The sequence below is a fragment of the Anser anser genome, assembly GCF_964211835.1.
Source record: "Anser anser genome assembly, chromosome: 2".
NCBI lineage: Eukaryota > Metazoa > Chordata > Aves > Anseriformes > Anatidae > Anser > Anser anser.
Genome location: NC_139721.1, coordinates 8,586,162 through 8,597,407, shown reverse-complemented (window position 1 = coordinate 8,597,407; position 11,246 = coordinate 8,586,162). Strand labels below are relative to the sequence as shown.

At 34.4% G+C, this 11,246-nt stretch overlaps 1 protein-coding gene across 5 annotated transcripts in view; it reads right to left on the bottom strand.

Moving 5' to 3' along the window:
• Positions 1–774: 774 nt before the first annotated feature.
• Positions 775–11,246, bottom strand: part of DNAAF11 (dynein axonemal assembly factor 11) — a 34,124-nt gene continuing 23,652 nt past the window's right edge. For 4 of the 5 annotated variants that reach the window (XM_083826415.1, XM_083826416.1, XM_083826414.1 and 1 more), the window contains 2 exons: positions 9,868–9,947; positions 775–3,061 (listed from right to left, as the gene is read on the bottom strand). In XM_083826415.1, the coding sequence (XP_083682541.1) occupies positions 2,875–3,061; positions 9,868–9,947 (267 nt within the window). In that variant the 3' untranslated portion in view covers positions 775–2,874. Of the gene's footprint in view, positions 3,062–9,867; positions 9,948–11,090; positions 11,231–11,246 lie in introns of all 5 variants that reach the window. The other variant, XR_014580603.1, reaches the window with a different exon arrangement.

The window sequence follows — 11,246 nt, the reverse complement described above, 5'->3', positions numbered from 1 at the left end:
GTGCCCGCTCTGCCCTTTCGGAAATCTGTTTTCCCCGAGGTGCTGCCAGCTTGGTGCTGGGCTCAGCTCTGCCCTGTCATGGGGACGTTGGAGCCACCACAGAGGCCCTGTTGCCTCCCACAAGCACCTGGGCACGGGCACCTTGTACAATCTCAAGCGTAGCTGTTTTTATGTGCAAACCAGAAAGTGATCCATACTCATCTGTATGGGCATATCAATTCTGTGACACCAAGAGGTAAAACATAATTCTTTTTCATAGTTCAGTCAGTAGGCATGATTAGGAATTCATAGAAAATAAGGATATATTGCAAAACAAGTTGATGTTTTTATATTCCAGCTACTAGGGTAGAGATAATTAAGTAGATTTCAGGGCTGAGAGGCTTGGATCATGGAATAATTTACTCAGGAACTAGAAAAATCAAGTCAGTATGCAAGATGGGAAAAGAACTATCCAAGATGATACTGTAATAGGTCAAATATGTGCAAATTCAACCTTAGCTAATGTCTTTGTGGTTATATACATTTTCTTTTCATCTCTGTGTACGTAGCATCAGTATGAAACTCCTTTTTTTTTTTATTTTATTTTAATCCATCTTAGATTGAAATTGAAGAAAAAGCATGAATTCAACCCATCAGCCTAAACTGATGGATTTATTCTGCTTCTCTCCAGAACTCTTTAAAAAAGACTATTTATCTTTGTCTTACATTAAACATCTGTGGAGAACCATAAAGCACTTTAGCGAGACTAAAAAAAGGTGGAATTCAATAGCAATGTTTTCTTTTTAATCACTGGTTTATTTATTTATTTATTTTATTTATTTTGCATTATGTTTTTCACAATTAGGGATATAGCACTTTCAAAGAATGTATCATGAAGTTTACAATGTACTGACCAGTATCATAGATAGGCATTATCTGAACCTAGATTGCTACTTAAATAACATATTTTAAGTGCAGTTTTAGTGTTTCAGTTAAGTGCAGCTTATTAATTTTCTATCTTAAAAATGAAAACAAGATCTAACCACAAAATACCCTCTGATACTTTCAGAGTTGCTTTTGCTCCTTATAGCCAATTTGGCTGGAAGCAAAAGCTGTTTTGAATCAGAAGCATTTTCTTTTTGCAGGGCCAAATGAAGCCTTCCTTTACAGAGAAAGTTTCAGATTCATTAGCAAGGTAATGTAGATCACTGGATTTTTATTTATTTATTTATTTATTTGGCTGGAGTATCCCTTTTCTGTTTGTTTGTTTGTTTATTCATTTGTTTTAATAAAAATGGCTTTAAAATTAGTGTACAGAAAAGGAAAAAAGGTATTGATTTTTAATATAGAATCAAATGCTAATTCCCCAACTAAAAGAAAATAGAGGCGTTCAGGCACATACATTCTTAAATCGTTTGGTAGACAATGGAGCTAATGAGGTTTGGTTTCCTGTGATTTTGTCAAATGTCCCCTATGTATTCCTCACTTCAGCAACCTCCCAACCTAGACATATTTTCTGTGATCCTCCCTCTACAAAATTTCATTGCCTTCTCAATATCCACTCTTTCCATAATTACTCAAGGTCTAAGCATATTTCCTAAATACTTCCCACGCTCCCCTTGGCTTTCCCCTAGGTTCCCAGAGCCCCACCATCATGACTCCTACTTTCTTTAACTACTGCCTAAGCAAGAATGATAACATGCACACAGGGCTACTGACATATTGATTAACTGAGTGGCTACTGTCCAAATAGGCAGTGGCTGAGTTGTCTTCCCAGCAGCGGAGGTGTCAAGAGAATCCCTTTTTACTAGTCAGTGACCATTTTGAGGATTTAAAATTTAGAGGATCTGAATATTTCTGGGACCCTTCTCTGCTGTCAAATAGGGTAATAATAACCAAAATGACTTTTGAAAGCAGAACTGAGATTAAGAATGACATGAGCCTTGTTTTCCCAGGAAACCAGGGGGAGGAAAGCAAATTTGGTCTTACCAAATTGCAATAATTTTCAATAATGAAATGGTAACCCAGCATATATTTGTTCTTTGATGCTGCCTGTTTCACTTCTGGGGCATTTCAAAAGCTGAGGGGAAAATAAGATAATGGAGTCTCTGGTTGCTAAGAACAGGCTAAAACATAGGGAAGGAACAGCTCATCCTATTCCTCCTGTCCACCCTTATTTCACCGTAAGGCTAATCACAGCTAAAAATTAACCTTGGTATTTGTAAGGGACTCTGAAAAATCTGGAACTGTCTAGAGTAGCTGCATTTAGAGAACCAAGAATGGCCTTAGTGATTTCTCTCAGCTGCCCCACAGTGCCAAGTCTGAGATACCTTGTTCAATATCCTCTCCCAACATTTTCAAGGAGTGGCATTGCTATACCAGCTCCAGAATCCTGGAGCTCTGCCTTATGCTGAAAAATTCACTCATTTATGGTAGATTACAGCAATGTCTCTCATCTCCAGAATACATTGCTTTCCTTTACTGTTGTCCTTCATGAGAAAGAAAACACTGGAATACATAGAGATTTGTTATCTTTATGTCAGTTAGAATAACCATAAGTCTTATCCAAATGCTTTTTTCCTTCCTTCTCTTTCTTTTTCAGTAATATGTCATCTTTTAAGCTAAACAATAAATTATTTGAAGAAATGACAATATTTCACTTATATGGCTCCCATTCTGAATTGGGATTTACTAAGTAAACAAACTAGAAGAAAGAATTTATAGAAGCAATATTCTAACAGAAAACACAGCAGAAAACAGAGGCATAACAAAGTTTATGATAAGAACTGTAAATAATATTTCCAACCTCAGCTATATTATACTTACTTTACACATAGGATCATGAAATCGACTCAGATATACAAGCTACATATAGAGACACTACTTAAGAACATTTCAAATTAAGGGAGGAACATCTTCATTATTTTCAAAATCAACATAATTCTTCTTAGTCTCTGTAATCTTCTCTCTTTGTAGTGTAATAGGTCCTTGTCCAATTCGTTCCTTTTCTTGGATTATTTTTGTCACATCAGGGAATGAATATTTACTAGGATCCACTTCTAATTTCTCAACTTGTCCACTCCTGAAATAAGAAGAAAGTAAATGAAAAAAAAAAAATTAATTTCAGTGTCAAATAGCACAATTCTGGGTCACTGTTTATAAACCTGTTGACTTCAAAGTGAGACTTGATACTAGATTTATTTCACTTTTTTTTTTAATTTACAATTTACAATTAAATGAAGAATAAGAGTGCTTATTATTTGTAATAATATATCTGTTTATATCAGCTAACTCTTATGTTTTGTCAATATGAATCCTAACCATGTTTGTATTATGAAAAAAAAAAAAAAGATATAAGAAAGTTCTGAGGCATAACAGAATTTTCAGATTCATTCACTATTAAGGTAATTCTTTCAGATCACACTTAGAAATGTGTACAGTCAGCACATTAAGGCAACCAAGCAATATGACATGATGATCAAAGATTTGAAATACTCCTATAATTTCTGTCTTGCAGCATTTGAAGGCATTTTGTCGGTTTTTGTTTGTTTATTTTGTTTTCTAATAAAGGAACTAAACACTTAACTGGAAAAAACCTAGCCTGTTTTCAAGTAATTTGTAGCAGTTTACAGCAAAAAAAAGGCAAAATGGAAATGTAATTGTTCAATGATGTTCTAATTTCTGCATATTCCAACATGATTTGTACATCTTTGAACAAATTTTCCTTTTATATTGAATGTTACTTTGGGTCTAAGTTCCAAGCTCAGCATTACAGATGACAGTACATCACTCTTCAAAGATGTGAGAAAACTACCTGCTTACCCAGGAGATCAGAAAGACTTATTAGGACTAGAACAAAGGAAAAAGTAATAAAGCCACTGGATGAAAGAATGCATTGCTTTGATGACAATGTAAGTAATGAAAATATGTAAATAAAGTATATTAAATGATTTCAAACTGAAAATACACCATTTTTACTTGTTAAAAATCCAGAGTTTTGCCAATGAGCTGCCAAAGCCTGCTTCTCCATCAAGGCTCCTGTGGGGCCTGAGCAGACATCCCAGCTCACTCCTTTGCGTAAGATCTCTGTACATGTAGAGGAGAGATGCAGAGGGATTCATGGCAGGTTTCTTCCTCTCCTCTGCCGAGGAAAGCATAACTAACAGAAGAGGCGTTAATCAGCCTATCCACCTCTTTCAGCCTTATGCCACTAGGTTTTTCTTGGGAGTTTCTTGGGAATTATTTGCTCATTTTCCTGAGAAGCCTGCTGCCTTAAGGATCCAAATAACCTTTTCCCACAAGTGGCACAAACAAAAACTACTCAGAAAAGAATTTTATGGGTAATGAAGGACGGTATGAGAAAACTTTTATTTCTTCACCTGGAATGTTCTTCAATTTATAAGGATAGTTTTTTAATGATATTACACAGTTTATTGAAACAAAAGTGGATGTGCTTTGTGGCAACATTCCAGAAAATGTTCATCCCCAAGATGTAAGAAACATTTTTATCTCCTTTGTGATTTGTGAAATGTGCTGTGACCTTGAGTGACTCTATTTGTAGCCACTGGGGAGATTCCAAAAAAAGCACCACCTGTCCAGAATCCTAATCTCATCACTAATGACTAATCACTGATTTGAAGTACTTCAGAAAAAGTTAAAAACCATTAATATGAAAATTAATTAGCCTCAGTGTGTGCTTTGTTCACATAGTAGAAAAGATTTTCCTTGGTTTGATGTATTTTAATTAGTAGTTGTAATTTACATTTGTTCAACAGCTCTAAAATTGTACAAATTGCTAGTCATGAAAATATAGTAAACTCTATGGCATTTGAATAATTTATTGCTTAGTAGCAGAATAAACTTCAATACACCAAAAACTAATTAACAGTGAGTGTCATAAGTAACAGTCCACATCAGCAACAGTGAGTGTCATAAGTAACAGTCCACATCAGCAAGCTACGAAAGGATTATAAACGTCAGTCATTTTCAAAAATTAATCAGCACGTTATCAACAAGTATCTATTAGCAATGGACAATAAGAAAAATAGAATCAAGTACAGATGATTTTTTCTTTCCAAAAAGGAGGTAGATTTTTATATACTTAAATATGCACGGTCAAATATTCTATATTTGTTCAGTAAACCTCATGGTACTATCTATGATAGTACTAACTACTATGATAGATACTAACTACTAGATACCTATACTAGATATCTATGACAGATACTAACTACTATGATACACATATTTGGCTGATGACAAGACTTAGTTGTGATAGTTAGTGTAGCTATCATGCATTAATCTCCAGGGAATATGCTCCTCTCATCATGTAATCTGTGCAAAAAGAGCTGAGTATTGATGATGTCAAGGCTAATTACCTAACTACCTACCTAACTGCCTTTTTTGGAGGAAAAAATAGAATTTTGGAAGAAAAATTGAAGTTTTATATCACCTAAAGATTTTTTTCCATGTAGGTCTACCTAGAGGAATAAAAATAATCTTGTTGCTAATGCGCTTCCATGAACAATGGTAAAACAATAGTGATGAAGATAATAATGTTTCTTGCAGGACCAACTACAGCACATCTGGAAACCTCAGTATTTGCAAATGATTTCAAATTCAGGTAAAATAAATAAATAAATAAATAAAGTTCAAAGTTTTGGGCACTGCTACCTGCTGTTGAGCAGTCAGGGGAAAACTATGGCCTAAAGACTAGATGACCATAGAAAATAAATTATATTGAATTCAATGCTTTCTTTTTTTATTTATTTTTTTCTGGCATTCTTTTCCCTTACAAAGGCTATTTCTATCTCTACATAGTTCAACAATGCTTTAAAAAAAGAAAATAAAGACTACACTATAAAAAAAATATGATCGTTAGTCCTTCATTTTTGCATAACTATAGCAGCCTGCTGAACAGTCTGGTGTGTGACAGAACACATATCTGATAATTTGATTTTTTTTATAATTTACACTTTTGTTCACACAGTTCTTAATCCCTATATTTGATATTTTAATGGTTTGACAGTTACATTTCCTTGTTTCAACCTCTGAATTTCTATAAAAGTTTAGATTGCCAAAGATTTCTCATACTTCTTATCCAGAAAATGCACTCTCTGACACGTGATTGAAAGTTTCCTTTTTGGCATCAGCATGTCCAAAGATATTTGCAAGGTATTTACAAGGTATGAGCAACAGCTTTGGAGAGCCACTTTTTCCAGTCTTCTAGCTCCAGGTCTTCATGAGAATGCAATTCAATCTATACTTTAACCTTAACTGGGATAAAAAGCTTTTTTTTTAAATGTTGCTTAGTCATAGCTGATCTACATTCTGTTTAAAAAGTCAGTTAACTCCTGTAATTCTTCCTATTCCAGACAATGTAACTTGCAGTGAGAGCAAGAATTCTCAATATCTACATAAAAGCTATCAAACTATGTAGACTGAAAAGATTATTTCTGCAAATCTATTCAACTCTCTAAATTTGTGATCTACTCCTAGGTCTCTGTAGATGGCACACATGACATCTCAGTAGAACTGATAACTGATTCGCTATGTGTGATCTTTCCATACATACATTCATCTCTTGTGCAAGCCACACTGGAGTTGCACTTACCTATCTTCTAGTTAAAAATATTTGCTCTTGGTTTAGGAGCAGAAATGATGGTGACTTTGGGTTTTGAAAAATCACATAAATCCTCTTGCAATTCCTTCAGTTTAGTTTGTCTACAGACCCATTCAACTTTAGGCCTTATCTTACCTCACATTCCCAGAATGGAAATTATTAATTTTGTTCTACTGTATTTTTCTTTGTAACATGAATTTCTCTCCTTTCCAAGTTGTCACACCTCTATCTCTCTCTGTGGACTTTAGAAATGTACTGTGGGAGATCCTCAGCCATTAAGTCTGTGGAAAGGAGAGGGGTATTCCCACATGTTGCAAGGATTCTTTCAAGGATTCAAATTAGGACTCCTTACTTATGATAACGTTTGCTAGAAAAGGGGTGGAATTAAAATCCAATAGAGTGATTTAAAATATCCAAGTTTTCTTGGCCTAGAGTTCAACAAAACTTACAAACATTTTAGGTATCTGATGTATCTCCCAACAAGTCAAATATGGCTTGAATTGGATAACCTGTTCAAAAGCATTTATGAGTGTACTAGCAAATAGTGGTGGATGCTCCAGCAGCATATATTTTTCTTCTCTTTTTCCTCTCAAGAATCCAGATGAGAAAAAAAAAGAAAAAAAAAAGTTATAAATTTCATACTGCTACTAAGAACTGATTCCAGTACAATGTAAATCAGATTTCTAACCTAATGCAGTATCTTCTATAGCTCCTACTGGCTTAGTTAACCAGTGCAATTGTACTTCGCTAAAAGGTAGTAGGATTTGCAATGCTTGAACTAGTTAAGTAGAAAAGATAACCTTTACCTTACATTCCTTATTTCATTATGAAAGATATATTTGATATTTTAATGTTTGAACTTGTTGATTTGTTTTTAATTCTATGTTGTGAAGTATTATAGAATTTGATGCTCCATTCCTTCTCCTCTTTAAATGGGCCTATTCTCTGGCTGTATTTCTCTACCTCTGTACATAAAGAACTACAGTACAAAACAAAGAATAAGGAATCTCCCATGTATTCCTCAATCTTTTACTGGAAGATTTCAAGTATGTGTATATTAACATTTAAAGACATTTTGAGTTTTATTTTCTTTTTTTCTTTTCCAATGATATGGGAGGAACAGACTCAAGCTGAGGGTATGTTACTTTTGTAACTGTTACTCTGACAAATTATAGTATGACTTTATTTCTACCTATATATTTATATACTTCATTTATGCAATTGCGGAAAACTCTACTTCTGTACCTCATAGATGAATGAGGTCAGTCACAGTAAAGACTGACATAATCAGCTACTATATAAATACAAATTTTGGACGCATAATAAATAAATATGTCAAATTCCTGCTATGGAAACTTGTCTCTTTGAAGGTTTGAAGTACAGTTTTGTATACAGTCACAGAAGAAATCTCTCCTATGTGGCAGAAGTAATAATAGTATCATCATGCAATCTAGCTAACAAGTTAAGAGATTTAAAGCACTATATTATAGTTTAGCAGATTGTCTGACAGAATTTAGCTAAGACATCTGTACCTGTCAAGTGTAACCACTGTAATGAATGTTCTTCTGTAATCTAAGAGAACTATTCAGCAAATTTTTAACAGCTGGCGAGTCAGCAATTTTTCAACCAAAGAGGTCAAAACTTACTATTTGTAGTAAGAGCTGTAACTCAGAATGCTTCTTTCCTACTTCTGTTTTTGCGATACATATTCCGGTAATATATTAACAGTAAAATTTGTATTTTTCCTTCAATATCTTCAGTGAGCATTTTCATAATTACTTAAAGCTGAAATCAAACACAACTTCTTGTTCTTTTGTTACGCCATGGGGTACCTTTAGTTCATCAGTTGGCAGGGAAGGGGACATGTCCCCATTATGGCTATTTAATCACTTACTGTGTAGCCAAAACTAAATACACACAGAGTTCTAAGGAAATATGTATTCCTAACCCCGTAGTTGCTAGCTCTTTTGCTGTTTGGCAGAATCTGGAAGAGAGATAACATCAGGTATCTACAGAAGGAAGATCTAGTTTTATCCTGGAGAAAGGTTCAGACATTTAACTGATTTCTTTTAATGTTTCTAAGGCTTTAGCTGTGCTTCTGCTGGAAAGAACCATCACTTTTGCACCATTTGGCTTGGACCTTTTAAAGAAAAATTATGGAAATACTCAGTAATTAAGAAGATGCACTGCTGCCTAAGGTAAGGGTGCAGTGGTTGTGGCTCATTAGGAATCTCGACAAAGTCTTGCAGTCACCCTATTGTCTTCTCATTAAGCAGGCCACTCAAGAAAAGACACAACCGATCCTTATTAAAATTACAAAATAAAAAGCAGAAATAATGACATCAGTGACTCTTGTAGTGCCATTTGAACAGTGTCCTAAACATTGAGACCAAGAAGAACAGTTGTGATCAATAATGCTAATTTTTACTAACTACTTAGCCTTTCCATCAACATGTTACCACAATGAAAACACACAAAGAAACAAATGTAACAATTAAAATACAAATAGGTAAGATGCTTAACAAACTTTGCTGTTACCATATCTTATAATGGTATGAACGTTGCTGCCTATAGCAAGAGGAAAAGCAAAATAGTTTAATACATATTGTGGTATCTGTACTTTGTAAGGCCAAGTGGCTATGAGCCCTACTGTCTGTCTACCATAATGGCTAGTAACACTTGGTAAGAGAAAAAAAAAATAATAGTGCAGCCCTGATATTTACTTCTTACTGGCAGTCACTAACTGAAAGAGTTCAAGAGATGGAGTTTACATCACATGTAACAGTATGGAGCTATGTTATGAAACCCTGAAGAACTGCTTTTTGAAACTACTTATTGGTGCAGTAGCTCAATATATATACTGTATCACTGTGCAAATACATTCCTGAGATGTTCAAAATCATTGCTTTCTAAATGGTTTTGAGACCTAGGCTATGTAGCAAGGAGCTCTGCAGAGGCAATTCTCAGTAGGTGATTTGGTTTTAGTGTATACTAGATCAATATCTGAATGAGCTGATGAAACAGAACCGATCTGCAGAAATAAGTGCTTTTTTGGCTCTGCTATTGGAGCAGATCACTTTATAAACAGCATCAGACAGGCCATTAGTCTAAAGCTTTCATACATAGTTTTACTCTATACAAATCAATATTTTCGTACTTTCCACAATAAGATACTCAATAAAAAACATATATTCTGACAAGTGAATAACTAATGTACCAAAAAAATAAAATAAAAAAACGCTAATGTGAAAGAAAAAAGGAATTACCTTCTTGCATTTTTTTGCATTGTGTCAGAAGGTTTGATTGAAGTTGATAATTTTTGCTTAGCCAGGATTATTTCTTTAGCCTAAAATAAAAATATACAGAAAAATAAGTCCCACAGAAGTCATTTATGCTCAAAAGCATTTAAATAATCTATCAAAAAAAAAAAAAAGAAAAATTAAGATGCAAATAAATTTTCTCGTGTGACTTTTCTGTTAGATTTTAACACTCTTCACTCAGCGTGAAACATGAATAAAGCCATTTTAACCAAATCATCTGAAAGGAATTATATTCAGTTATATATATGAGTATATATATCTTTAAATATTTAAATATATACATATATATATGTGCTGTCTTGTTTAGCACAATGTTAATAATGCACATTACTGATTTTCTCTGTAGCTAATGAACTTGTTCATGATGTGTCTCCTTCTTATATTTCAGTTTTAGTGTCCACATGCTAGTTCAGATATTTTTATTAAAGAGTCTGCTGCCCTCTGGACTTCTCACTCTTTGTAAAAGAGACAAATGTCCACAAACTCCCTCAGCAATTTTGCTGAAAACAGAATCTCAAGATTGAAGACGAAGTGAATTCCCTTTCTCAAAGAAAACATGTCCATCACCATTTTTTAGAGTGAATAACATGTATGTTATTTCTTATGGCAAAAGCTATCTCTTTCCCTACTTAGTGACATCAAGGGAGAGGGACCCCTTAAGGTTTGAAAGGAAGGAGATGAACAGGAACTATGACAAAGAGTATCTAGTGTTTTCTAGTAACATTGGTTTGAAAGCATGCTGTTCCAGACCTGCTCTAAAATGTTCAAGAAATAAGACAAATCTTGTGGCTTCTATCATTCAATTCTGAAATGCATTGTCAAAGGGCTGATCCTTTCTGACTCTGTATATCCTCTGGTGAAGAAAAGTCTTTTTCTTTGAACTTTCCCTCTTCTCAGTAGGCTGTACCGTGTTCTGTTCTTGTAACAGTCATTCATTCTGTTGCTCCCTCTGAAGCTAAGGTTCCTTGCTTTGCCTTCAGAGCACATCATCAAGGATAGTGAGGAAAATTGCTGATTCTGCAATCAACAGAAATGGCTCCTTGATGGGATGTGATCCTGTCAAGGGGCTTTCAAATTAGGGAAGGGTTAGGAATTGTGTACTGGAGCATCTATTATTGTCAAATATCATTTGACTCAAAAGCTCCTTTGCTCAAAAGATGTCCTCCTACCTCTGTTCAAGAAAAATCATAAGTGATGTTCTCTTTTTTCTTGCTTTTGAAACAATGTGCAATAATGGCACATGAGCTTCACCAGGACAGTGATTGCACATTGATCTCTTGGAGATGTCAATCAAGTCAGGACAAATGATCTGGAAAACAGAACAG